Source organism: Chroicocephalus ridibundus, chromosome 6, assembly GCF_963924245.1.
Source record: "Chroicocephalus ridibundus chromosome 6, bChrRid1.1, whole genome shotgun sequence".
In the NCBI taxonomy this organism is placed as follows: domain Eukaryota; kingdom Metazoa; phylum Chordata; class Aves; order Charadriiformes; family Laridae; genus Chroicocephalus; species Chroicocephalus ridibundus.
The window spans coordinates 9,680,113-9,707,974 of record NC_086289.1 but is presented as its reverse complement, the minus strand read 5'-3'; the positions used below and the strand labels follow the sequence as shown (position 1 = coordinate 9,707,974).

Below are 27,862 nucleotides of genomic sequence, written 5' to 3'. Positions count from 1 at the left end.
CTGACACACGAGTTCAAAGATTGGGGGAACTGAGGAAGTGAGACACCACCACTGGATGTTAAGTGCCGGGTCAAACAATAAGACAGAGAGAGGAATTGCAGCTCGGCTCCTTCCTCCGACTCAGTGTGTTCCTTCCTATAGCAGCCAATGCACAGAGATGTGTCCGAGGGCAGCGGTGGAGGGCTGGAGCGGGACAGGCAGCATGGGGGCCCTACGGGACACCCCAGGAAGATGTTTCCTGACTCCCAGTGCCCTGATGCGTGAGGTTTGCCAGATGATGCTTTCAAAAAATTGTCACCCGGAGTGATGGGAATGGGCCTATTTTGGCAATTTCACTAACAAGCATCGCGTCTTCACGTCTGTTTATTAAATATATCATTTGCTGCAGAGACAGGTCTTCCCTGAGAAAAAGCCCTCTATTGTCTTGGAAAAACAATTGGTTAATAGAGTTGGTTATCAAAAATGTGTTTGTTTGTCTTTAACTACACGAAGAAAATCTGCTTTTGCAATGAGAGGGGCAGAGGCCCAGTGTGAATCTGGTCACATTTGCTCTAGTGAGTGCACCCTGTGCTTTTAGTCTGGAGAAAAAATAAATATACATGTTTTAAATAGAAAGCCAAAGCCTCTGCCAGACATGCTTGGTCTAAATCTGGGCATGCTTGAAAGTGTCACTGAAGTCCACCTACAATGTGATGGCAGCCTTGCTGATTTCAAAGGAAAAATGAGCAGAAAATTGACTTTGCTGGACACATACATAAAAACATCTCCCCAGAAAGCCAGTCCTCACAAAACGCGAGGCATGAAGGAGCTTGTGGCTGAGTATTGTTGAAAAGCCGCGATGAGGATGGGCAGCAGCACTGGCCATGGCAGGCCCTGCGGGACGGGTCCCCTCTGCTGTGCTCCGCAGCAGGGAGGTCTCAGCTGGAGCCCCGAGCGATGGTGGGGTCGGGGGGACGTGGCTCTGCCCAGTGAACCCCTGGAGGAGCCGTGTTTGCCTCTCCATTGGCCCTGCAACGGCAGCGGGGGCCATGGTGGGACTGGGCTTTGAGAGGGAGGTGTGGTGAAGAGGAAGGAGGTGGAGGGAGGAGAGTAGCGTCTGGGTGGCCATGGAGGGGAGGCTGGCCAGTCCCTCCCTCCCCCGCGAGGCCTGCTTTCTTCAGTTTTGATGGGAAAGGAGATGAGCATGTAGGGAGACCTTCTGTTCTCATTTTCATGTTTTCTCATTTCTCATTCCCTCATTTTCATGCATTTTCCTTCTGTCTGTTTCCCAACCTTCTCCCCAGGGTAGGAGTTGCTTTTGCCCCTCAGACCGAGTGTTTCTGAACTCATCAGATGAGACAACCAGCAAGGAGATGATCAGCTGCAGGTAGAGAAACCGGCTTTAGGAATTGCATTAACATTCCTCTCATATTTTTTTTCTTTCAGGTTTGTCACCATGGCCATCTTGTCGTTTGAGTCCATCTGCGTTTTCCTGCTTCCCCAAGGTATGTTTAAAGTTGTTGTTTTGCATCAGTGGTTTCTGTCTCGGATGCTTCCCCGTCTCCGGGTGTTCTTCGTTCCCAGGAGCAAGAGTCAAATTGGTGCCTCTCCAAGAGGTTTACAGATAAACCTCTGAAACATAGTTTCACACAGAAGAGGAGAAAATAATACCTGGAGAAACAGCTTTTCTCAGAATTCAAACACATGTGACTGATTTGTATGTCAAGAGTCTCTTTGATATGGGAAAAGCTGATACTACTATTATGATATTAAAAGGTCATAGATTTCTCCAGTGCAATTATTTGGTGTATCCAGTGCTTATGACTGCAGTCTTTGGAGCCTAAGCCTGGCCTAGCTCTTATTCTGCTGCTGCATCCCTGCATGTGGTGGGCAGAGGGACACCCTGTGTCCTCCTGTGTGCTGGAGTCAGGTCCTTGGCGTTTTTCGTGCTCTATGTGTCCGGGCTAGAAGGAATTTCCTCCCGTAGATACACTGCTGTGCTGTGTCACCAAATTAGTTTTTGTGAGTGTGAAATCTATACAGCAAAACAGTGGTTTTGCTGCTATAGGTTAAAGCCTGCATACCTTTATGAGTTTTTTTTCTTTCTTTTTTTTTTTTTAAGGCAGTTTCTAGTGTTGATGAGTGATTATCTGTTTGATCCCACAGTTTTGCTGGTGTTGGGTATGCAAAAAATTCATGCTGACCAAGAGATGATTGGCAAGATCTCAGCTGCTGGCCAGTGTAAGTTTGTTTTTTAAAGCAAGTAATCTACTTTCCAAATTCCTTCTTTCTTTGTTTCTCTCAGGGCTTTTTGTTGTTTTGGTTTGGTTTTTTTTTTTTTTTTTAATTATTTTTAACTTATTGTACTCCATTTGGTCTGTAAAGTCCCCAGCAATGCTCTGGCGAGCACAGCGTTGTGTCTCCTTCTGCCCCAGCCTGGCTTTTCCCCTTGTTGGTATCAGCTCCTCTGGGACGGCAGCCTGCTCTGTTTTGCCCAAGCTGGCGATTTGCCAGCCGGCTGGTGTTTCTGTCTGTTCCTTCAGAGCCTGTTTCAAGCACTCCTGATTTAAGGAGCCGTGTTTAATTACAGACCTGATTTGTGAAGAGCCCTCTCAGGTGGCTGATTCGTTCAGGCTGTAAAGCCAGCACCAGCCACGATGCTGTGAGTAGGGATGACTGGGCTCTGGCAGGCCATCGGACCATGTTCACCTACAGCTTCCTTGATGTGCATGCAGTCGGTTACTTATAAACTGTATCGTGCTTTCTCCTGCTAGCCTTTATTTTCTATTGTCTGTCTGTCAAGTGATAAACTACGTTTTTTCCTATGCCGGGTGTGCCCTGCAGCCCCATCCCATAGCAGCATGTGTTCAGCTCAGCTGTTCCATCCTGATGTGCTGTATTTGGGTGTTTCTCACCGATGCACGCCACCAGGAGCTCTTTGGTGGGCTGCTGACATCCTGCCTACAAGTCTCTGTCAGAGAGCTGCATTGCTGCAGCTGCAATATGAAGATCCCTGCTCCTCATACCGCTGAACCCCAGAGCAACCTGAGGACCATTTCTCCGTGCCGAGCCCCTACTGGGATGGGGGGCATGGAAGTTTTCTCTGTGCATGCTGGGGCAGGCAGCCAGGGTCAGTGTCTGCGGGCGAGCACCTGGGTTGTTGCATCCCCACATTCAGATCGGCTGCGAGGACAAGGCTGACGAGCCGGGACGGCGCTGGCAAGGAGGCCATGCTGCAGCTCATCCCCAGTGCGGTGCCCCGGGGCAAGGCTGGTTGCCATATTAGAAAAACCAGTGACCCAGAAGGGAATGCTTAACAACTTTCAGTCCCTCACAACCTGGTATTAGAAAAGCCTAATTAATTATAAATTGAGGTTTTTTGCTAGCAGGAATGATTTTGAAAAAAGTAGTGATAATAAAAAGGTGATGATAATAATGGGGACAGAGAAAGGGCATGGGCCAAATGGGCTCTTAGAAGGTCGGTGTGCTTGCTCCCTATATTGAGCTTCTGGGTTCAGTTTCCCTTGAAGTTAGTTCTCGTAAATGCTGCAGAGGCAACTTTAAAATTTCTGTGTAAGTGCTTTGAAAATGTCTCTTCAGAGTCTGAAGGCTGCCTTTTTATTTGTTTTACTTTTTGTCAGTGAAGTTAGGGACTTCCACTGCAGCATAAGCATGTCAAGAACTTGTACTTGGGAGCAGTTGTGTCCATGCAGGCAGGGGTGATACAAGGACATGTCTCTGAAGACAGGATAAAAGGCAGATTTTGTGGAAAGTGTTTCTGTCAGTGCCTCGGAGCTGTTCAGAGAGTTTGTGTTTAGAAAAATAAGAGCGTGTTTTGAAAAATGTGCTGCAGATGAAACACATCTGGCTCCGTGGAGCTCTGTACACTGTGCAGATGCCTTCTGGATTCTCATCCATGCCTTGGGCTGGGAGAGCCTGCAGGTCCTGCTGGGCATGGCTGCCTCTCCTGGCTCCTCACCTCTCCCTACTCTCTCTGTGGTTAAGGATGTGGCACTGCATCTGCTCCTTGGAGTGGCTGCTCCCACGCCTTCACTGAACTGCTGAAGCCAGGCTGGGGACCTGAAACCTCAGGTGAAAGCCTTGCAGACTGCGAGGGCTGACCTGGTGCTGTAGAGTGTGTGTGGGCTTGGCGTTGTGACCACCAGGCTGCCCCACTCCATCCTCTGCAACTCCATTTGTCTGGATTTTCTGCTCTTGGCTATCTGCTTCCAGAGAGTGAGACTAATAAATAATGCAGTTTCACAGTGTGTATCTTTTTCTCCTAGCGATGCAGTGCTCTGCTTCATTAGATGTCCTTTTCCTCTTGGACGGCTCCTACAGCATTGGCAAAGGAAGCTTTGAGAGGTCTAAGCACTTTGCAGGCAAGCTCTGTGATGCCTTGGACATCCGTCCAGACAGGGTGAGTCTCAGGAATGTGTCATTTTAGTTTCAAGCAGCTTGGCAACACGTGGAAAGGCCAGTGATAACGTGCTGAGTGAAACTGCAAAATTCAACCTAGCAGCTACCATGGGGCCAGAGTATTTATTCAGAAGATGCGGTGAAGGTTTGTGAAGCGGTGGAGTTGGAGGACACTTGATTCTTCATAGATTTTAAGCAGTTCCATTTGGTCTTAAGAAAAGACATAATCTTTCAAGTTAAAGATTATGATTTGGGGTTTTTTTACTCATTTTTATTTTGGTTTGGATGCTCATAGATTAAAATGGTTGGATCTTCTTGTTGTTTTTCCCTGGAAAGTTGCAGAATTAGTCTCTGGGAAGTTAATCACCTTTCTGTACAGAGGTAAATGGTACAGTCTGCTTGCTCTGCTTCTCCTAGGAGGTCTCTATTCCAAAATAAGCCAAAAGGGCAGAAGGGAAGGAGTTCATTGTGAGACACTGGCTATATACTGAGGCCATATGCTGCCATAGGTTTCCAAGATATCACCTCCCTCTCCACCTGCTAATGGTGCAGTGAGTTTAATCCTGGTGCTCACCAGAGAGAAGAGCACAGAACTGACCAGCTGGGACTGCCAGATGGAGTCCAAGCAGCTGGAGTTTACAGATACCCAGTATAAAACACGCTAAGATGAATGAACAAGTGTGGCCATGCCAAGTTCTTTCTTGTCCACTCCTATTCTGGACCTTGGCTCAAATCAAAGTCTAATTCTGGGTGCTGTGTGCCTGCCACGAGTGATGGGAGCTGTGCTGCTGTAACCACAGTCCGGGCTCCCTCAGGTCTTACCTGCTCCTGGAGGTGTCCCTGAGGCACCTCTGGGACAGAATGACACATCCCGGGGTTTGTCTGAGGGGGTTTCAAGCCAGACCCAGCTGCAGTTCCAGCTGTGCATCTAGTCCCACATCACGCTATCCCTAGCCAGGGCCCTTGGAGTGGGCTGGGATGATTCCCTGCCAGAGCCTTTCCAAATAAATGTCAGGTCTTTAGGAAGGTTGTGGCAGGGATGCAAGGTCTCTCCGTAGTAGGAAGAGGAACCTGAGGCAGGACAGAGAGTGATCCTGGGCTTGCTGTGGCTTTGAGGACCCCTGCTCCATGTCTGATTCTCCAGAAGTGTCTGGGAGCAAAGGAAGAGAGGCAGGTCTTGTGTTTGCTCCTGGTTCCCATGGCAGGGCTGCTTAGACTTCTACCCAAAATCCTCCTCCAGATCAACTACCACCACTGCTCCAGGTCCTAAAATCAAAAGTGCTGCTCTGTCCCTCTCTCAGGGTCCTTTGAAGCTGAAATCACTGTTCCTCTCCATCATTTTTTCATCTAAGAAATCTTTCATAGAATCATAGAATGGTTCAGGTTATAAGGGACCTTAAAGATCACCTAGTTCCACCCCCCCTGCCCTGGGCAGGGACACCTCCCACTAGACCAGGCTGTGCAAAGCCCCATCCATCCTGGCCTTGAACACCTCCAGGGATGGGGCATCCACGGCTTCTCTGGGCAACCTGTTCCAGTGCCTCACCACCCTCACAGTCAAGAATTTCTTCTTAATATCTAATCCAAATCTCCCCTCTTTCAGTTTAAAACCGCTACCCCTCATCCTATTGCTCCGCTCCCTGATAAAGAGTCCCTCCCCATCCTTCACCCTTCAGATCTCAGCTTACAGCCACACAGCACAGGAGGCTTCCTGCAGCCTGGGCGATGATGGTAAGGAGATAAAGTGCATGTGTGAGGCTTTGAGAGATGCTGATGAAATGGGCGTTGTCTTTTCGTGGCTCATACTAAATTGACTGAAAGTAGAGACTTGCATCGAGGAACCAACTGCAATGTAGGCCTAGGCAAAAGAATTTGAACGTTTAATATTTGCAGATTTGGTGGGTTGTTTTTCTTAAATACTACTCTTCCCCTAGTCTTTCTCTTAATCCTCACATAGTCTGGACTGAAAATCAGTAGCCTTTTCACCTTCGAAGTCGTCACATTCCATAAAACTTCTTGTAAGGCTTCAGTGAAATATTCTGGATGTATTGCCAAATACAGACCATTTAGTCTGTTTGTATTTTCAAGTATAGAAAATGGTTTTAGGGAGGTAGTGGGAGAAAGAATTGGTTTGTGTTGCCTGCTGTGCTCGATGCCAGAGGGTGCTGCTTTTAGTAATGGAAAGATTGCTTGCACAGTGTATAAATGGCTTGGTATAAAAGGTGTTATTTATAAACTTACCGTCCTTGAGGCTACTAGTGCTCTGAATGGATAAATATAGGTGTTCAGCTGCCTGTAACTGCAGCAGAGGCTCCCATTTTTTGCAGATGAACTTTTTTTGCCTTGTTTATAGTCTGTATAGGCAAGGCTGTGGTTTATGCTCTTTTTCTCTTTTTTTAAAGTTCATTTAGATTGCCAGTGGCTCAACACGCAAACCAGTGTTTGTCTCAATACAGTGTAGTGCTCCCAAATCTGTAAACTGATCAAAAGAGTAAAACTCTCACAGGCACCTTTCATAATCTTTATGATTAACCTTTTCTTTTAGGTCCGCGTGGGAATGATACAGTTTAGCTCAACTCCCCACCTTGAATTCCCCCTGGATTCGTATCTAACCAAACAAGAAGTGAAAGACAGAATCAAGAGGACTGTGTTCAGGTCAGCTTATTTTACAGCTCTTCTCTTTTTCTGGGCTATGAATGATCTCTGGACTGAGGGTTTTTTGATGTCTAGACACCTCCGCTTCTGCTGTGCATACACCGACGTGATGCCCCCGGGGAGGGAGGTGGATGAACACTTTCTGTGGTCCATAATCAACAGTCCCCTAAAAATGTGCAGCCTCGTCTCTCTTTGTCAGTGGAAGTTGATAGGGGAGAAAGTTTTCAGTGTCGTACTGTAACGTAGTACATAGGGGAGAGTTCTCCATGACCCTCCTGGCAGGTTTTTCTGGCCGTTTGTGCCAGGTGGTGGGTTACATCCTTCCAGGGAAAAGCAAGTGTGGCATTCCCACATGGCTGAGCAAAGGCAGGAGAGCATGCGTCTTCATTTTTTTGGTGGTTACAACTTCCTTTGTCCTACGAGGTAGTGACGAATTGCTGACCCCTAGATACCTGCATGTGTGTCTGCTGAATTCAAGAAGATCAGGTTTCCAGATGGAAACCTTTTCTCTTCCTGAATGTTAAGATGTTAAGACTTGGATGTCTTCCCATGACCTCAGGAAATGGAGCCAGAAGCACTGTCCTTAGAGTCTCTCAAAATCCAGACTTTTAATCTCTGAGAAATACATTTGGATCTACAAAGAATCTGTCAACCACCCCAAAATAACACTTGTTTTGGTGGTAGATGAGGTACTGGTATGGCCTGCGGGTGGCTACTCTATCTTTAGCTGATTTGCATTAGGGCTAAAGTTTAGCTCAGCATTTCTCATGGATGTCTGCTCCTCTTAGCATGAGGTACATATTGCAAGCAAATGTGATCATGTTTGACTTTTTCAAGCAAGATCAATTGGCTCGGTTTTTGTTGTATTGCTTTTGATAAGTTTATCACATCAAGAAAACCTCTCATGTAATGTTACAGGAAAAACTTGCCAGAAAACAAGATACACTCCTCCTCTTTGGCTGTTGCTTGAAAATCAGTGAGAGCAGAGAAAGTGAAGCAGTGTTTGGTGTCTGGCACTGAAATTCCTTGATGATAACACATGGATGCTGACAGATCAAACAGAAATAATGACCTTGTGCTCGGCCATTTCATCTAGTTTAATGAAAAGCTGACATTTCAAAGTAGATAAAATAGTTACGGGTGGATTCCAGTTGGCTTCCGGAAAAACGGTGTGTTTGACGTCTCGGTTGAGAGGCTGCTTGATGTGCTTCTGATGAGCCTTTGGCCAGTGAGGCATTTCCCGACTTCAGCCCTATGCTCCGGGTGCGGAGGCGCTTGAAAGGAGGCTGCACCAGACCAAAGTGAAGCTTTTGTGATTTAGTCAGAGACTGCCGGTCGCTCTCTGTGAATCTCATTCAAATAGCTTTTGAGTTTATTGGCCAATTTCAACATAATTTGGCGGTGATCTCCAATGCTAAATTTATGACCAGTTTCTTTCATACAAGGCAATGGCTGGTTACGGGAGAGAGAAACCTTCTTAGTGCTGTTCCTGAGGAAAGGCAGCAGGTAAAGTTCGTATCTCCTTTGGCTTCAGAAAATCCTTGTATGAGTAATTCCTTAAACACACATCCACTGTGTCAAAAACCAGCGAACCTCCAAATGCAAATCAATAAGAAACTGAATGTAATGAGCTTTGGTGCAGAGACTTTTATTATTAACTTTTTTCTAATCCTCGGGGCTCAAATGGGTACATCTTAGTGAGTTCATCAAGATCCAGTCATCAACCTGACTACGCACAATATATTTTCCCTCACGCACAGCACTTTTCACTGAAGCATCTGACAGCTCCTGACATCTGGTCAGGAAAACGCAGATTTGGACATATTATGGAAACACGGTCATTGAGGGTGTTTTGAAATGGTGGAGTGCAGAGGAGGAAGTACCTAAATAAAGAAGTTCAAAGCAAAAGCAGCTGGAAATGTCTCCTCTGATATAGTGGCTTGATTATCAACAGGACTGGGGTGTGTTCCCTGTGAGCTGGGCTCTCTCTGGTATCAAACGTTCAGTTGGTGATGACACATTACAGAGCTCTCGTGTCGTGGAGATGGAGAACTACCAACAAAGGAAGAGGGAGACTCATGTCCATGCAGGATTTACCCCTTTGAGATAAGCAAATGTTTAGCCCTCCAACAACAAAAAGAGATAACATGTTGTAGGCAGGGATCAAAGCTGGAGACAATAGCTGAAGAACTTGCGGCGTAGGTTGCCCTTGGTTTTTACAGGGCACAAAAAGCTTTTGCCCAGCGTGTTGTGTTGTAGCAAGGTCTTAGCCTTGTGATGACTGGGTGGGGACCGTAGGTGGTTGATGTGAAGCTTGAGTTGGTTGCGTTATGGGGCCGGCAGCAGGGGCTGGGGTTGGGGTGCCTGGGTAGCCTAAGTCTCTTGAGTGTGGGAGGTGGGTAGGGGGCTGGGGCTGATTTCACCCAGCCACCTTGGGATCCAGCTGCACAGTCCACCAAACCTCACCCCGCAAAAGAAGGAGAGACCATCTCCTACCTCCTCTCCAGAGTATCTGTTATGTTCCATGGCTTTTACTTAAATAAAACTTCAGTGTTTGGCTCACGATGTAATCATTCCTGCCTCAGCCTGACAGAGATAATAATTTTATATATAACTTTGATGACATTTCATGGTACATAGGACATGGAGCCCAGTCTTGAGTAGACATCTCTAACAGTCATTTAAAGTTAAGTCTTGAAAGCAAAGGAGGAAAGTCTGCGCCCCACAAAGCTCACTAGCAAGAAATAACAACTAGAGTAAATGCATAGCCCATAAAAACAACCATGCCCTCTCCTTGCCCTCCTAGACATCTGCATAAGTATAGCACTCCGCCTTTTTTTTATTCCCTTCTGCTTTATTTTCGGCACTCTCAGCAATGAGGTGCTCCTTCCCAGTTCACATCCAGTATGCCATAACAAAAGAGACCCTGGGGCTGTGCAGACACTGGCCATAACCCTGTGGGCCTGCAGTGAGCAGCTCTTCTTTTGGGTGCTCTCTGCTGCCAGAGAGACCTCTCTTTTCCCCCCCGGGGCTCTGAGCTGATGTGCGGCGTACCTCTCAAGCAGGCAGCTCCAGTACCTACAGGCTCAGCAGGGCAGTCCTTGGGTTAAGGAGGCACCCAGCAGCCAGCAAATCTCATTCTTTATAATCTCACAAGATATGAGTCTTAGCGTTTCTAAAGCATCTTTGTCTGAAGCTGTTCTCTGTCAAGCTGTAGCTTATTTTCTACTAAAATTGCATTCAAGGTTGCTTTTCCTTGGGAGTTATTGCTGCAACGCTTGATGTCTGCCATTCCCTAACACTTAGCAGCAGCCCGTTTTACCTGCTGATTTACGTCGCCACTGGAATGTGCCCCCTTTGGCAACCAAGTCCGTGTGTGGCTTCAGTACTTTGCTAGTGGGAGGATTGCTGAGTATTGAACTAATCGCTTTCTACCTCAGAAATGTTTCCTTCTCCAGGGCAGAATTCAAGGGCTGCCAAAATATTGGGGTAGCTGGCTCCCATCTCCAAAACAAGAAGTGAGGGGTACAGCCTGTGTGAATGTCAGTAGCTGGTGCACCTTCTCTATCATACTAGCACTGCTGGCAAGCAACCTAGCAGATGAGGGTATTGCTTTTAATTGAGTTTAGCGTGGGTTTAGACAACTGGAGCATCAATTGGCTTTTCTTAATGTTTACTTTCCTAGTGTAAAAGGTACTGGTGAAGCCCTGAAGAAAGCATACCTTGTGTTCAGTCCTTCAGAGTTTCTAGGGGTACGCTAAGAAGCTTTCAGCGTTTGTATTTTCAGGAGCTTTGCTACAGGATGGACAAATGACTTTCTGTAGAAAATCAAATTAACCTGCAGATCTGCCAGGGAGAAAAAGGCCAAGGACTCCCTGGGCACTGCTGGACTGCAGACTCTCAGTGACAAGCTGGGACGCATAGCTCCCTGCATTAGGTCTTGGTCTAAGAACGGCAGAAGGTCCCATGGAGGGAAAGGGATGATACGTGACAAGAATTCATAGCACATTTATGCGTCAAGAGAAAGGAAGGTGTTTTGAGATGCTGGTCTGTGTTCTTTTTGCCCACTTGTGTGTTTCTGACTTGAATACAAGAGGTTATTGAAAAACAGCTTTTCCACACAACTCTTGAAGAACTGACTGTGATTTTCAGATGGAATAACAGAAGCAGTTGAGACATTTGTCGAAGCTGGAAATAAAACTCTAATATCTGAGAGCTCTGGTTCCTGCTCCAATTGCAGAAACACTCTGCTGTGTGTTAAAAGTCTTCTGGAGGCCACTCTGGTTGGAGAGGAGGGAGGTAAGGGTGAGTAGATGGGACCTATGGGTAGAAAGATGACAAGAATGACAGGATTAGACATCTATGTGGATGTGTTCTGTGGCAACAGGCAGAAATATGCCAAGTTCCTCATTAACAGAGGGTGGAAATTTGAAAATCAAATGGTAAATTCATTAGCAGGAGAAGAACTTTGATTTCTGCTATCCTGATTTTATCCTCTTTCTTTCTAGAGGAGGGAGCACAGAGACAGGTCGGGCTCTGAAGTACATTCTCCGCAAGGGATTCCCTGGTGGCAGAAACTCAAGTGTCCCTGAGGTCCTGATCATCATTTCAGATGGGAAGTCCCAGGGCAGCACCACAGTGCCTGCAATGCAGGTGAAGGAGAGACACATCACAGTTTTTGCAGTGGGAATCAAGTTTCCAAGGTAGGAAGCTTTCCACAGAGTTGGAAGGGGGAGGCCCGGCTAGCCAAATGGCAAGTCTTAGTGAGTGAGGGGTGCTCTTGTGCTAGATACAAGTTTTGGAAAGAGAAAAGGGGAATTTGTGGTGTAACACAGGCATGGAGGAGACACTAATTTGGTGGCTGGTGTGGAAGGAGGACCAAAGTTGGTGAAGGAAGCTCTTCCACTCAGTAGAGCTACGCTACTGCATGAGACTAAACACACCAGGATCTTGAAAACTGAAGGGTGTCATGGTTCTGCATCAGCTATTTGCTGCACAGGGCTTGTTTTTGATACTCAATTCTTTGGGGATGACTAAGGGTCTTCTTACACAAATGGTTGAAGCCCACCTTGCTCGGCAGGTGGGAGGAGCTGCAGGTGCTGGCTAGTGAGCCCACCGACCAGCACGTGTTCTTTGCTGGAGATGCCGACGATGCTGCCAACGGCCTGTACAGCACCCTCACCGGCTCTGTCTGCAGTGCCACCGCTCCAGGTAACCCCTGTCCTGGCTTCTCCTTCACCCCCAAGCTTTGAGCTTGGACCATGTCACTGAGCAAGAAAGATGAGGCAGTGTCAGAAAATGTACAGGGGAATTGGCAGGTGTTGTGCTTTGGCGTAACCAGCTTCTGGTGCCCAAACTGGATGGCATGCTTGCCAGCTGCCTCTCCAAATACCTGTGAGCTGCAGGATCCTCAGTCTTTCTGTGTCCTGGTTCACTTTTGAAAATGGGAATATTGGTCCTTGCTCGTGTCATGGGGGATGGAGGGATAAACACATCTACGTTAAATCTCCTAATGGACTTGGCTGTGTGTTAAGGAGAGGCCCCCAGGGGCTCCCAAGAGATAGAAAAGATAGAACTAGAGTGGTCCAGGGGTAGAAGAAAATCAAGTGCATGAATGATGAAAGCACCAGAGGGGCTGAAAAGTTGTCATTGAACCCTGAACTCAGCACTGTGAGTTTTATAGCAAAGCAAAGGAGGATGAATAGTGAGCACCCCAGAAAGTGGGGTAGGCTGGTGAGCTTGTCAACAAAAAATTTCTCTTCTGGGGTCTCATGGAAGCTGTTTAAAGCACTGCTTGGTATGCTGCTGGCAGGTAGATGAGGAAAACTAACCCATTTCAAAGTGGTGCTCCACTGCCACCCAGACTTTGTATTTTGAGGCAATTGACCCTAACGTGGATTTGTTCTTTGCTACAGGCTGCAAAGTTGAATCCCACCCTTGTGAACGCAGGACCCTAGAGACTGTGAAAGAGCTGGCTGGAAACTACGTGTGTTGGAAAGGCTCAAAGCAGCCAAATGCCGTGCGGGCTTCGCTGTGCCCTTTCTACAGGTGAGTTGGACACCCACATCTCTAAAAGGGAATGGGGCTGAGAGAAGATGAGAGATACAGTAATAAGGCTTTTATCTGACCATGACTCTTTACTGGCATGAAGATACCTCAGGAGAATGATGCAAACATGGTCTGTAGACCGAGGAAGAGGCTGTCCCTGCTCTCACCCTTGTCTGGTCTGGGAAGCAAAGGGTAAGAGGTGGAACTGAGACAAAGAGGCAGAAGATGATTAGCGCAGGAGTGCCATAAATACTATAAATAGAATTGGGATTAGTTTCCTGCCTGTTGAACCGAGATGCTTTGCAGTTCACACCTCTGTACTGACTGTGTGCTGCAGAGGGTTTCTAGGTCTGGCTCCCTGTGTTGGTGCTAGTCATGTGTTAATCCACACAGGCTTTCTTCCATTCAGGGGAGCCCCTTTTCCTTCGCTTGGCTGCCCTGGGAGGCTTGGGAGGGCCTGTCATATGGAGAGGCTCCAGTCACTGGCAAAAAATACCCCCTCAGTCATAGTGTGGCTGTGCCAAAACCGGGATGCACACAAAGAGCTGCATTGTCAGGTCGATGGCAGTGAGCTGCATGAGGGAAATGTCCTCTTGCTCGAGGACAGGAGGCTGGAGTTGAAAAGCCATAAAGCATGTCAGATCCTTCAAATAGTATTGTCACTGCAGTTGGTACAGTGGGAGAAATGCTCTAAAAATGAGCTGTGAAGGGAAAGGCAGCTTCATGCTCTGCTGATAAAAATAGCTGAGTGAAAGTGGTGTTGCACAGAAATTGGTAGGGGGAATTGTTTTTCCTTTGAAGAGATGCTTCATGTGTTTGTTTTAATAGCAGACGGTCAGACTGATGTTTGAAAATCACCCCGGATCTGGGCTGTGCATTGATAGCCTGCTGCAGAGATATGCTGGAGGATGATTGTGTGGATAATTTCAGACATATCCTAATGTCCGTGAGCGTTTCCAGATACTTGTACCTTGGAGCCAATGTGGGAGAGCAGAGCAGAGCAGCTCGTGGCTCGCTTACAGCATCCCAAAAGTGATGGTTTTGGCCACAGTTGCTGCAGTTTTGAGCAGCCGTAATGCAGAGCACTGGAAAATCAGTGGTATGCTGAAGCTGCAGGTATTGGAGAAATAGAGGGATGAAAAAAAGCAGAAATCATCTCGCTGTCAGGAACCAACATTACCTGCCTTCTTACCTGTGACAAATATACGCTTCTGCTCTAGGGTCTGGGTTTTTTTCATGTCACCTTAGTGCAGGGGAATGATGGAAGAAGTTGAAAAATCCCACTGGGAGGTACAGCTGAGGACTGAGGATTTCTTCCCAGTCTAAATCTTGCTTGTACACCCGTTACAGCTGGATAAGTTAGATGGCAGAATTAATATTGAATAAGAAATTCTCACTGCTGTAAGTTTTTCTTTTCATTCCCATTCAGAGCAAAAAGTTTAACATATCTTCAGTAGCAACTGAAAAAATAATCATTTGGAGCCTTAAAAATACATTCATAATCTTTAAATGTAAAAAGTTAAAGTAGAACTCAAACCCAAAAGAGTAGATTTGATGAAATGATGTTTTTAATTTTGCCACTCTGCTCAGAATGGCTGTTTTCTTTTGAAATACTTGTTTTGAAAAATTATGTTTTCAAAGGAAGATTTGTTCCATTGAAAACACAGTAAGGTCAGCCTTGAAGATACCGTGTTAATCTTTAAATTCATGATTGGTTTTTATTCTTCCTGTTTCAGATGGAAGAGAGTCTTGATAAAACACCCGTCCAGATGCTTCCGAACTGTATGTCCAGGTAGGACTTAGCGTTTTTTAAAATTTTACTTAAAAGCAGGAAAGAATAAAAAGATGGGGTTTTATTCTCACTTGTAAAAATTTTATTCTGAGTGAGAGAGTGCAATCCTTAGGAAGAAGTTGATATTACGTCCTGGTATTTTGTCTTATGGGTATCTATGACCAGAGTTCTTTTGGGTTAAAATATCTCCCCATCATATCTCCTGCAGCTTGAGGAGCCAGTTAATCCTTGTCTGCTTGTGGTCCTGGGGCAGAGGCTTGCCCTGCTTCCCAATGCCTGCAGGGACCCACGGCTCTCCAGCTAGGGGAGTATGCAGTGAGATGCCTCCATTCATTTACTTGGTACCATGAGCATCATCAGTTTAGCAGGGAAGTTGACACTTGCTGATTGCCAGACTGTTTTTGTGACACTGGAAATAGCTATGGTCCTTGAGTTCTGCCCTTAACCCTATCCTTTTGCTGCTTCAGATGACAGTAGCTTTATTTTCTTTGTCAGTACATTGTCCAAGCAGCAGGCCAGACTCTGATCCCTTCATTGCTGGTGTAAATCTGGAAGGGCTGTGTGACCTTTAGCAATTCTTTATTTACACGAATGTGACTTCATTGGTGTTATTCCAAAGGACATGAAGTGAGGTCACAGTCTGGTTTGCTCTCTTCACCACTGCCTGTTGGAGAGCCATCCCCAAATGAAATTGCCATGGAGGTGAGTGAGGTTGCACGTGTCCTCTTTCTTAAGAAAAAGAGCGGTATCAGTCCTGTGAGATACATTGCATGGTTGTACAAGCACTTTGGGCTGCCAGAAAGACTAAATACAGGGAAGGTGAGACATCTAATTAGGGAAAAACCTAGGTTGTAAAGGTCCTCTGGAAGTTACTGACTGCCACCTCCAGCTCAAAGCAGTTCTAGCTTCGTAGTTAGGTCAGATGCTCAGGGATTTATTTCGGTAAGAAATGGCCTCAAGTTGCGCCAAGGGAGGTTTAGGATGGATATTAGGAAAAATTTCTTCACAGAAAGGGTTATCAAACATTGGAACAGGCTGCTTAGGGAAGTGGTGGAATTGCCATCCCTGGAGGTACTTAAAAGACAGGTAGACGTGGTGCTGAGGGACATGGTTTAGTGGTGGTTTTGGCAGTGTTAGGTTGATGGTTGGACTCAATGATCTTAAAGGTCTCTTCAAACCTAGACGATTCTGTCATTCTATGATTAGTTCAAACTCTGCAGCAAGATGGGCAGAGCTTTGACCCCTTTTCCAGTAATGGCGATGCTTGCCCTGGCACAGGACGGGAAGGGGCAGGCTCCCTGCTGACTCCCTGTCTTTCCCTTCCCTGGTCCCCTTTAGAACCTTGTGACTCCCAGCCATGCCAGAACGGGGGCACGTGTGTCCCAGAGGGACTGGACAAATACCGCTGCCTCTGCCCGGTGGGGTATGGAGGAGACATCCACTGCGGTAGGTGTGAACCTGCACTCTCCCTCCTTCCTTCTTGGCTGTGTCCTGCCCAGGGACAACTGGGATTGGGCTGCAGCCTTTGGGCTTTTCTCCAGGAGACAGGCTGGGTTTTCTCTCATGCGGTTATGACTGTCGGGTCCAGTGACTGGGTCTCGCTGCTCAGAAACCTTGTGCATATGGATAGCACCAACACTGAAAGCCTCACCCAGCCATGGCTGCCTTAGTTTCTAAATGCAGGTGCTATGTGAACAGGAGAGCAGAGAAAACTGGGAGAGACGTACATATATCTTTTGGTCCCCTCCCTGCACACATGGGCCCAGGAGGCACTCCTGATTTGGAGGCTTCAATGTAAGAAACCCAGAAAGTTCCTGAAAGTGCTTTGTACTGACTTCCCTCAGAATCCGGACTCCCCCTGTGAAGTATCTTAGGGTGTTAAAGATGAGGGTCTGGTGCTTGTACTCTCTCTTTTCTCCACGTTATACTGAAACTTGGAGTGTTTTCTCCAGAGTACTAAGAGTGGAGTTGTCATTTCTAATTTGAATTTTGCCTTCCAAAACTTCAGGAATCCCCCCAGACTCCCACAGATATTTCCTGTCTCTAAAGGCTAATGTGGCATCCAAACAAAATAAAGCACGCTCCTGGCACAGTTGTCCTCCAACTCATGACACGTCTGGCAAACCATTTAGGTTACTGTATGCAGGGTCCCTTCTCCATACCACAGGGATTCCAGCAGGCCCCAGCTGAGGTGCCTGGCACGTGACAAATTGCTGTTTCCCTTTTCAGCACCAAAGCTGAGTCTCGAGTGCGGCGTGGATCTCCTTTTCCTGATGGACAGCTCGGCGGGGGTCACGCTGGAAGGGTTCCTGCGCTACAAAGCATTCCTCAAGAGGTTCCTTCAAGCAGTGATGGGCCGGGACTCGCCAATGAACGTGGGGGTGGCCCAGTACGATAACAATGTCAGGATACCCATTGAAGTGGGGCAACATACGGATGCACTCAGTTTCATGAAGAGCATTGATGCTTTGAATTTCAGTGGTGGAGGAACCCTGACAGGCAGAGCCCTGCGGTATGTCGCACAGCACGGTTTTAGGAGCACCCCAGTCTTTGCAGACGTGCAGGATGATCTCCCACGCGTGGTGGTCTTGCTCACTGACTCCAGGTCCCAGGATCCAGTGGCAGAAGCCGCTAAGTATGCGAGGGACCGAGGTCTCTTCTTGATCGGCGTAGGAAGCAGCTTTGTGAGAGCAGAACTGGCCGAGGTAACTGGCAATCCAAAGCAGACGATTGTCTACTCAGACCCCCAGGACCTGTTCAACAGGATCCCAGAGCTGCAGAGAAGAATCTGCGGTGTGGACAGTCCTGAAGGTAAGACTGTGGTATGGGCATTGCAGGATGAGTTTGTCAAACCGTGAGGAGGTCTTCTGAACTCCACTGGGGAGGAGGGAAGGACAGAAGGATGAATGTCCTTGTTTCGCTTGTGCCAGTCACAGATCCAGGGAATAAACTTTCATCACTGCTTTTTATGGTGGATGTCTCTATTGGTGTAAAAGGGTCATAGATCACCCCTCACAGTTAGTGACCAGCAGTGATTAATTTTGCCCACCATTTCCACCCTGCTTTTTTTAAAAAAACAGGAGTACTCGGAAAGGAGTACGTATATATTCTGAAAAACACCATTTTTACACTCTTTTATCCAGGCTGCCAGGCACAGTCTCTGGATTTGGCATTTGCAGTGGATGCCTCAGCTGGAGTTGGCCTGGAGAATTTTCTATGGCTGAGGGACTTTGTCAGGAACAGCCGTTTACACTTCGGCATCAACCGGGACGTCACCCAAATTGCTCTTGTCGTCTATGGCAGCCAACCTCACACTGTGTTCGCTTTGGACACCCACACGAGCAATTCAGCTCTCCTCCAAGCCATCGACCAGGCGCCTTTCCTCGGGGACTCGGCCTCTGCTGGCAGCGCCTTGCTGCATATTTATGGTGATGTGATGACAGTGCAGAAAGGAGCAAGACCTGGTGTCAACAAGGTGGTGGTGGTGCTCACAGATGGAGGCGGCATGGAGGATGCAGCCACCCCAGCTCAGCAGCTGAGGGACAACGGCATCTTGGTGTTTGTGGTTGTCATTGGGGATGCACAGAGGGATACGCTGCTGAGGGTTGCTGGGTCTCCCAACTACCTGGTCCACATCTCCTCCTATGAAGACCTGCAGTATTACCAAGACCTTATCATTGAAAGAATATGTGAAGGTGAGAGAATGTTCCATCCCCACTCTTTATGCTACCAGCCATTGCTATTGTAGGTTTTCTGATGCTTTACCGAGTGAGCTTGATGTTATCTTTTGCATTTTACAGATGGGTAAACTATGGCATAGAGATACGATGACTGTCCAAAGCAATCCTATAGGGATAGGAACCAACTTTCCTAAGATTCAGTCCAGTGGGTGAGACAGGGCTTAATGTCACTGGCTCTTTCCAGCACTGCCAGGTCTAGGTTCTACCTTCCCTGAAAGAAGAAGTGGTTTGCTCTTTTTCTGATGTTGCTTTAAACCTGTAGAATTTGCTGTGCATTGCTGTGCCCCCTGCAGTGTTGCTGGGGGGGGCTTAATGGGACAGGCTTCTGCAGCCAGCTGTGGTGGTTCCCCGAGTTGAGGTCTCTGCTGTCTTGTTCAACAGGTTTGTGCCCAGGTGTTTGCAAAGTGGCGGGTCTGAAACCTCATCGTTCCTGTTCCTCCTTAGCATCCTGCTACTGAAGTTATCATGTAGGATATTTTATGTGTGTTGCACAGGATTTAAAATCAGAATCTCCCCATTTTGAAGCCTGCAGACTGTTAAACTGGGGCTTTCAGACAATCTGTGATTAACTTTGTTTGCAGGACCAAATCCTTGTCTCCAAAGCGGGAGGGAAGAATTTGCAAATATTCATGTAAAAACTCATGTTTATGCCAAAAAAAAGAAAAAAAAAAAAAAAAGAAAAAAATGTACTTTCTTCAAAAACCTCAAGCCCTGAGGGCCAGTCCCCAACTGGGAAAAAATTGACGCTGATACCAAGTGTGAAGCACTTGTGTGCCGAGTGTGAGTGCCTCTGAGTTGATGGAAATCAGCTTTTCAGAAAAGATAGCAGCCCTGGTTTGCAGACATCAGTGGTGGCAAAAGTGCTTGTAGTTAAAATGCCATGCCACATTTCTTGTTCAAAATAGTCCAAGTTTAACATCTAGCTATTTGCTTTTGTTATGTTTTAACCCGTTTGTAAGATCAAATGAAGAAGCATGTTGAGCTTCAGCACAATCAAAGGTCCTTTTCATCTCTCGGCATGCTTATGGCTCCTTCGGGGTTAGAAAAAACTCCAGCACCGTCTCTTTGGGGTGAGGAGCTGGTCTCCTGGCAAGCTCTGCAGATGATTCCTACCTTGAGCTTTTCAGTGTGCTCCTATTGCAGTGGTATTTTCAGCTGTGTTATTATAAAAACAAATCTGCTGTACCATGAAATTAACTACAACCCCATGGATGAAGGGGAAGAAACGGCAAGGTTCACTGAGTCAGGGTAATAATATATCATTTCCTGAGACTGAATCGCTGCTTTCATTTCATGTGCAGGTAATCGCTGTTTGTACTAGATAGGCTGGGACCAAGGGCGATGTAAAGATAAGCCCTTCATTCAGTCTTCTACTCCAAGTCTAAGACTCAATAACAGAGTCATTGTCTGTGAAAGAGAGGACTTTAAAACAACTTATGACTCATGATATAAGTATGTGAAAAACAGACCCTGCCTCTAGACACCTGAAATACTGTATTTATTCTGAGACTCAGCTGAAGAGAGACCGCAAAAATGATCCAGGCTCTAGGAGAAAAGATCCCAAGCATTAAATATATATGAGTCTGATTAAGGGAAATACAGACTCTTGGAATGATCAAAGGGCATAATCCCTGAAGTGCAGGAGTCTTATTGAAGATGTTTCTGTGTTAACAGTAGGCTTGAGTTCAGAGAAATGGCGTCTGGGCAGAATAGCATGATTCCCCCCAAACAAGGACCATGAGGTTATGCTGTGGGACAGCTGTGGAGGTGGACACATGGCATGCGGAGCGAAGCTCCATGGAAGAGCTCTCTGGGGAGCAGCAACCAGCTGGAAGAAGAGTAGTTGGTCTAAGAGGTCCCTCCAGCTTTTGTTGCCAGCAGCTCCTATGATGAAAACAAAAGCGCCTGTTCCTGGGGATACACTGTCAGGCAGGACCCCATCTGAGATGTCTCATGACAACAAAAATGTTAAACCCAACTTGGCTTCATACAAAATCAACAGGAACTAAAGACTGAGATGTCTCAGACCTAGAATTTGACTGTCGAAAAAGTGAATTTTGCCTGTCTTAGGTGTAGGTTGAGAGTTGATGTGAGAACGAGTACAACATGCGGCAAGCCGCAGTAACCATCCTGATGGATAGCAATAGAATTTATATTCTTTCCTTCTTCCCCTTTTCCTACGCCGTCTGTGTGCTTTTTCTACCGCGGAGCAAAAGGCAAGGCTAGCAGGTCCAGAGTCTGCATCACGTAATCGTTCAGCGGGGGAATTTCACACCCTCACCGACGCTGCGGTGGAGCTTCCAGCAGACTGGAAGCAAATCCCTCTGGGATGCTGCTACTTAACCTAATGTATTCACAGCAAGGCAGCATGAAACGCTGCCAGCCCTGCTGACAGCTGGGCTCTGCTGTGTTAAGAGGGTTGGGAAAGCTGTCACATACTTCACAAGAACAGGGCTAATAAGAACTTTGGCTGCGGTTGCAGGCTTTTTTAGGAGGTTTGAGAGAAAGGAAGCCCAGAATTTTTTCCTGTGTTGTTTTCCATTCATGCCATCCCTGCTTCCCAGCTGACTTCTTGTCCCTGCTTCTCTCTGGTGGGAACTCAGGTCCTCTGCAGGGCAAAGCAGGGCTTGGGGCAGGGCATGTGTCTTGCTCTGCATTGGTGTGTTCAATGCACAGCTCTAAAGACGCTTCATTTTGCTTTTCTTTGACATTCAGCCTAACGTGATGTCACTCTTTTAAGCTTTTTTAGGAATATTCGCCTCCAGATCAGAACATCTGGCAAAGTCCTCCTTCTTCCTCTTCTCCAGGTTAAACACAGAGGAGTTTGCTCTCTGTGTTGACAGGGTTATGGGTGCTGCCACGGTAACGCGGTCTGCCCATCCCGTTAGCCCTAGGTGACGTTTTCTGATGTCTGGGATATATAGTTGCTGTTATTTTTGCAGCATTCCTGGTGGATGTGGGTCCTAGCTATTAATACTCTGTAGATGTGCCTGAGCCTTCTGTTCTGTTTGTATTTGTTGCAGAAGCAAAAAGCCCCGTGAACCTGTGCAAACCCAACCCGTGCATGAACCAGGGCGTATGCATCCTCAGGCCCGGGGGCTACCGGTGCGAGTGCCACGGCTGGGAAGGACCCCACTGTGAGAGCAGTAAGGATCAGCAGATGTCATCCGTTCTGCCCAGCGCCTCTGAACGTGTCCCACCTCTCCACATCTCCTTGAGCAGAGATGTGTCTGTAACTCTTGGACAGCTGTTTGGTGGCCGGGTCTTGGTGCTAATGTGGCCTCTGTCACATGGGAAGTGGAAAGGTTCAGGCTGCTGAGGGGAGCTGTGCCCTGTTTTACACATTCACTGTGAGGAAACCCCAAGAAGGTCTAATAATTTTGGTAATCTTCTTCCACTCTGTCCTGTTCCTCTTTTCCCTCTGCCCTGCTAGAAGAAGCGAGCCCCCTTGATGCCCGGGGTAGAAAGCTCTGGCTCCCTTTTAATGGGAGGGAGCTGCCTCTGTTGGAGTGTGACCCTCTATTGCTTTCAGTGCTTTCCATGGTGCAAAAGCCTCTCCATTGTCCTCCTCCTCTTCAGCAGGGAGCAATGGCCCTGCTGGAGGCGGTGAGCCTCCGGCTCCCTAGAGGTGGTCCCATGCCCAGAGTGAGAAGTTCTCAATTATGTGGTTTACCCCCGTAGTGTTGTGCTCTTTACCGGAGCCCAGGAGTTCTGACATCCACCCCATGGCCTCTAACACCTCTCAGCTAAGGCCAAGAGGATGCTTGTTGGGTTGTAATGGACTGAGCGTGAGCTTATCCCTTGGTCCCTTATCCCACATCTGCGCTTCTCTTCTGCAACAGGAGTTCTCCGGGGCGATTCTCTGAGATCCGCGGTCCTTCCTCCGCACTCCCATGTGCAGCGGAGTTCAACTGGTTTGTGGCACTTCTCCAGAGCCCCCTGGCACACCAAAAGGCATGTGGACCAGAGACACTAACAGAGATGTGCTGAGTGCTCCAGTTCTCTGACTGGGAACCCTTGCTGCCTCTCACAGGCAGGAGGCAGCGAGCCAGCCCTGTTCTTGGCAGTGACTGAGTTGCTCCAGCAGAGGCTGTGCTGAGGCCATTCCCAGTTCCTGCATTGCACAAACTGGGCTTCCCAGTGCTCTCTTTCTGTTTTAATTGAAGTAAATATTTGTGTTTAAGTATTTATTATTGGAATTTTGCATTTCCTCATACAGATTCTAGTGCCATGTGATTATTTTTTTTTGACAGACTTCTTGAGAGATCTTTGAGGTAGTCTGACAATATGTATAAACCTGAGCAATTCTGGAGCTCCTGCTGAAGGGGGATACCATAGATTATGCACTGGCAGGTGCTGGAGTGAATGGCTCGTTACAAATAAGACAAATAAGAGAGGAAGAGGAAGGAGAAGTCATTATGAACTTCATTCTGTTTTGTTAAGTTGCCCATGCCGCTTTCTCCTCTGAATTTATTTGGAGTGATCTAATATGGCTTAGCTTCATGGCATTTTGTACCTGCATACTTTTGGTAAGGAGGGGTTTGAAAAGGATTGGTTTTGCAAGAGCACACAACGGTTTCTGCAACTCCAGGGCAGAGCTGTGACAGTCACTGTGTGTTGCTGTTTTTAGTAGGTGTATTGGCTGTTTTTCTCCTAGATGTGACCCAAGTCAAGTCCAGTTACCTGTGCTACAAACACATCAGGTAAAGGCAACCCCCCCCATCATTTCCAAACAAATGTCTGGGCTATTGTAGACTGGACAGAGCTGTGGTTTGTACCATCCTGCTGGTCTTTGGACCTTGGTCTATCTGCTTTCAGGTTTAACTCCATTCCTCCCCTCCCAGCCTCACTCTTACCTGCCAGCCACAGTCTGGCCTAGAGGGGACAGGACCAGGACAACTTGAGCACCTGCATGGGAGCAGAGCATGGCAGGCAACGTGCAGTTTGAAGGACCTCTCCTCCCAGATCTCATCCACCCTTTCCTTTCTCCTCCTCCTGGCCAGCTCTTTGCTGTCTCCTTTGACAGTGTTATGGTTTTTTCTTATTCCTTCTATTTTTTTCCCATTCCAAGCAAGTCTCACCTCTTCTTTTTGGTGTTCTCTCCATGGCTCTCAGCTTTACCGTGTTGCTTTGCTCTCCTTTTGGAGCTGGCTGGGGAGGACAGGGTGCTTGTCCTGGCCTGAACCCAGATGGATGAGCTGAACGGTGTTTCTGCCTGCCCTCATTGTTTTAAGCTGATCTCGTCTCAAGCGCAGCAGCGATCTCTGCAGCACAAGCTGATGGGCTGCGATGGTTCACATGTGTCTCCAGAGACAGTTTGGCCACATGCCTGCATCCTTCAGAGCATCAGTCTCACTGGATCACTAGATCAATTTGACCATGAAGCTGTAAAATTTTAGTAATTGCTTCCCTGGGGCCCGTGGTTCACAGTGCTGTGTTGTTCTCTGCTGCCTTTCCCATGGCGTCCATCACCTGGGCAGAGCAGGAGCAGCTCGGGGCAGGCCTGAGGCAGAGACGGTAACTGTGACTGCCAGCGTTCGTGAAAATAGCATCTCTTGTTCCCAGAAGAAGAAAAAGCCCTTCACCCAGATGTCCTGGCCCCGTGTTTGAATAGTAATGTTAGATGTACAAAGAGAGACACAAATTACTCCGCAGGTTCGTTGTCAAAAGAAGAATGGTCTGAAGCGCTCTGGGGGATGAAAGCTGGCACCGAGACAGGAGCAGCGCTATTTTACCCTGTGGGAGAAACGAGGCCAGGAGAAAGGAGTTTTCCTCTTTCTTTTCACTGCCACTTTAGTAGATTGTTTGTGTCCTTTGGTGCCTAAGGCATGGCAAAATAGAGGCTTAGTAGAGACATTTGAGATAGAGAAACTAATCTATTAATGTTACTTAGGCATGGCTGTGGCTAAGCATTGCCTCTGCTGTAAAACTGTCAGTCGTCTCTTGTAGGGAGAATGGGCTAGATCCGACTCACAGCTGACACCCAAAGACGTGGTTTGTATTTTATGGTGCCCGTGGAGCCGGCTGGATTCCAGCCAGACTTCTCTGAAAACTCTCCTGGGCCTCCCAGCGCATCCTCCTGGTGGTGTTGAGGGGTCAGAGAGACCGCGACTTCTCCCCCTCGCTCCCCCGTCATGTCGTTGGGTTTGCATCTTCCTGGTGATTTCTCTGCTGTAGTTGGTCTAACAGCATCGTTAGTTCACTCCTCACAGGTGTTGGTGCCCTGCGGGGTCAGTCTTTCCTCCCAAACGGAAGCATATTTACCTTGCCTGGCACGCAGCTCTGGAGCTGGGCGGTGCTTTCCAGCCTTGTACGGCTGCTTAAAGCCGTTTCCTTGTACCTGTGTTGCCTGCAGGATAGGAAGTACGGTGCTGCTGAGCACTTTGGCATGTGGCAAATGGGGGTTGGATGTAATCTTTGTTTGGAAGTTCTTTTTATTTTAATAGCTAGCTTACATAGCGTACTTACGTAGCTAGTTAAGTACATTTGTAGAGTGCACGCGCTTTACGCAGACCAAGGATGCTTCCCTGGGTCCTGAGTTGGGGGAAAATCTGTGATTGTATCATCTTGCTGATTTTAAGCACAGATAGACAAACGTCTCTGATTCAGGAATCACAGACTGTGAAATCTCATGCTGGAGACAGCATTTTAATGCTGGATGGGATACGTACAGCCCTGTGCATCGGTTTTTCAAGTAGAGATGGTATGAGAGATTTGAAACTCACAGAGGAGTTTTGGGAAAGCTGGTTCCAGAAACCCAGCCCTTGGCCTCTGGGTGCATCTGGCTGAGGTCTCCGTGCCTGAAATGCCCCAGGGATCCCTGTGTGCCGGGAATCTGAATGCTGTGGCTGTGACCTTCCTCCGCAATGTGGTCAAACACTGAAGCCTTGGATGGTTGCTCAAGTGCACTCTGGCAGCGGCGGCACCCACCAGCTCTCCTTCTATATGTGACAAAGCACTTTGCAAGGTAAGGAGGTGTTGGGCCATTGGGAAGAGATGGGAAAAGCTGAGCCGATAACAGCATCAGATTATATGGGATGGTCTTGGAGAGACCTGCTGATCCCATGGGCAAGCAGGACATTGCCAAGCAGCTGTTGGAGCTGTTTTCTTTTGGTTTTGTTTTTCATTTTAAAAATGTGAGTTGAAGGTCCTGGCTGATTTCTAGGCCCTTTCTCCTGCAAATTTTAATTAAAAAAGAGTAGGTGACTTGGGTCTCTGACATGGTTCCTTATTAAATGCACTCTCACAGGCTTGCTTTGATTCAATCAGAAACACTTAATGAGAATTTACCTGATGGGAGCTCATTCCCTAAAGGCTGGGTTGATGTTGGAGCCTGGCACAGCCACCGAGGAGCTGGGGTCCCTGCGAAGCTAGCACTAATCCTGTCTGGCATCGGGGGAGAGTCGAGGACGCCGTCTGTGCCAGGTTGGTGTTAGATGTCTGTGCTGTTACTAACGGAGCTGTGAATTCCTCTCGCTCTGTAGGATTCCTAGATGAGCCTTGGCTGGTGAGCGGGCCATGTGCTGACTTCAGGGGAGAGTCTGTTTCTCCTTTAAGAAACTGGGATTTAAGTAAGTGCCGTGAATTTCTCCCCTTCCCTCGGTAAGCAAAATCGTGCCTGTTTGTCATGAGTAAATGCGTTTGGTGCCTGTACTGTAAAGGCTGCAGCAGGGAAGCTGGAACTTCGGACCCCGCTGTGCCACCCTCCCTGGGCACAGACACCCCGGGCCAGCCTGTGAGAGACACCGTCAGCGCTGGCACGGGGTCTGGTGGTGCTCTCCCTAAAGCCAGCTGGCTTCTTCAGCGTGCAAAGCACCTGCCATCTTACTCTCTTTAGTAGAAGTAAATTAATTTGATTCATACCCCAAGACAACTTATATAAACATTTAGGCCAACTTCTCCACCGATAAGAGACAGATTATTATTTTTTTTCCTTTAAAATCTGGCACTTGTATCTTAGTTGAAAATTAAAGTACCCACTAGCTCTCTTGATATGCTAGGCAGGACACCCCCCCCAAGTAGCTGTTCTAGGGTTGCTCCAGGTACCCAAAGCAAGAACAGAAGGTGCTTGGGTGAGGAACTTGCTAAGAAAAATGGTTTGTCGCAGCAAATTTCCTTCCAGAAGAATATGGCCTTCTGCTTGCAACACACCACGGGTCCCATGGTGGCCTGTCTGTGTTGTGCGCAGGTGAGAATCAGGCTGGAAGAACTAACAAAGCAATAACAATACACATTAAATTGTGAGTTAGAGGTTCAGTAGCAGTAGGAGCTCTGCCTCTCTACATAGCTGTGTCTTTGGGCCAAAGCCTTCAATGTGGTATCTTGTGGGCTGAGACTGCATTGGGTCAGGCTGGAGGGCTTTGTGGTGCTCGGGGTGAGCAAGCCCTGCAGTCCGGGTGCAGCTATGACGCTTGGCACCGGTGTTTGCTACCAGGATGCTCCACAGGGATGGAAAGGCAGAGGTGTGCTGGGGACAGCTGGAGCCGGCAAAAGTAACTGCTGGTCCTTCGGCTGGTAAAAAAACAGCAGTCCCAAATCGAGTTGTTCTTTTGGGATTCCTGGGCTCAGAGGCTGATGGGATGCCCATGGGCTTGTTGACAGATTTGTGTCAATGGATGGGCTAGGAAAGGCAGGGGAGAAGGACTTTCTCCATCACTTCGTTCCATAGCTATGGTGCCTTCCCAAGCTTTCTGTGGGAGTGGATCTAGTAACAGTACAGCCACCAAAAGATATTTCACAAAAGTGTCTGGTTTGGTGTCTGTTCTGTAAAGACAGGCCTCAACCACTTTCTTTACTAACTCTTTTCCTTTTTTTTCCAGCTAAACCCCATCCCGGTTTTCCCTACAGTGGCTGCAGCAGGCCCTCAGAGTTGCACAGGGTTGCTATCTAGTGGCCAGAGGAAGGTAGTAGATGCATTTTTTTTCTCTGCTGGCTTTGTGTGAGAGGACTGTGCTACTGAGATACGGGCAGGAGCCTGTTATGTAGTCATGCAAATTGTCAGGGTTATTGCTATTTTTCAGTGGGTTAGCTATCCGCAAATTTTTTTGGGTGATGGTGCAGTCCCTGTAGGGGACTAAGCTATTCCAGATATAATCCACTGCAGTTGTATTCAAGATATAATCCATTGCATAGCTAAGGGACTTTGTGGTAATAACAGAGGTTTGATGCGCTTGAAATCTATGGGAAGTAGAGCAGGGACAAGCTACGTTAGAAAGAAAAAAACCACTGG

At 47.5% G+C, this 27,862-nt stretch overlaps 1 protein-coding gene across 1 annotated transcript; it reads left to right on the top strand.

The window, feature by feature from the left end:
- The first annotated feature begins 1,430 nt into the window (after window positions 1-1,430).
- On the top strand, window positions 1,431-22,609 carry VWA2 (von Willebrand factor A domain containing 2). The gene is made up of 13 exons (XM_063338931.1): window positions 1,431-1,484; window positions 2,146-2,220; window positions 4,266-4,399; window positions 6,944-7,053; window positions 11,562-11,756; window positions 12,134-12,264; window positions 12,969-13,101; window positions 14,838-14,893; window positions 16,232-16,339; window positions 17,123-17,704; window positions 18,037-18,588; window positions 21,657-21,779; window positions 22,476-22,609. The coding sequence occupies exons 1-13, from the start codon at window positions 1,436-1,438 to the stop codon at window positions 22,607-22,609; spliced, it is 2,382 nt and encodes a 793-aa protein (XP_063195001.1). The 5' UTR covers window positions 1,431-1,435.
- Window positions 22,610-27,862: the final 5,253 nt, after the last annotated feature.

What these genes read in the sequence shown, in the direction of transcription:
- VWA2 (XM_063338931.1), top strand. Translation starts at nt 1,436, where the DNA reads ATGGCCATCTTGTCGTTTGAGTCCATCTGCGTTTTCCTGCTTCCCCAA. An exon ending in GATCTCAGCTGCTGGCCAGT is followed by an intron (nt 2,221 to 4,265) that starts GTAAGTTTGTTT and finishes TTTTTCTCCTAG; the next exon opens with CGATGCAGTGCTCTGCTTCA. An exon ending in ATCAAGAGGACTGTGTTCAG is followed by an intron (nt 7,054 to 11,561) that starts GTCAGCTTATTT and finishes CTTTCTTTCTAG; the next exon opens with AGGAGGGAGCACAGAGACAG.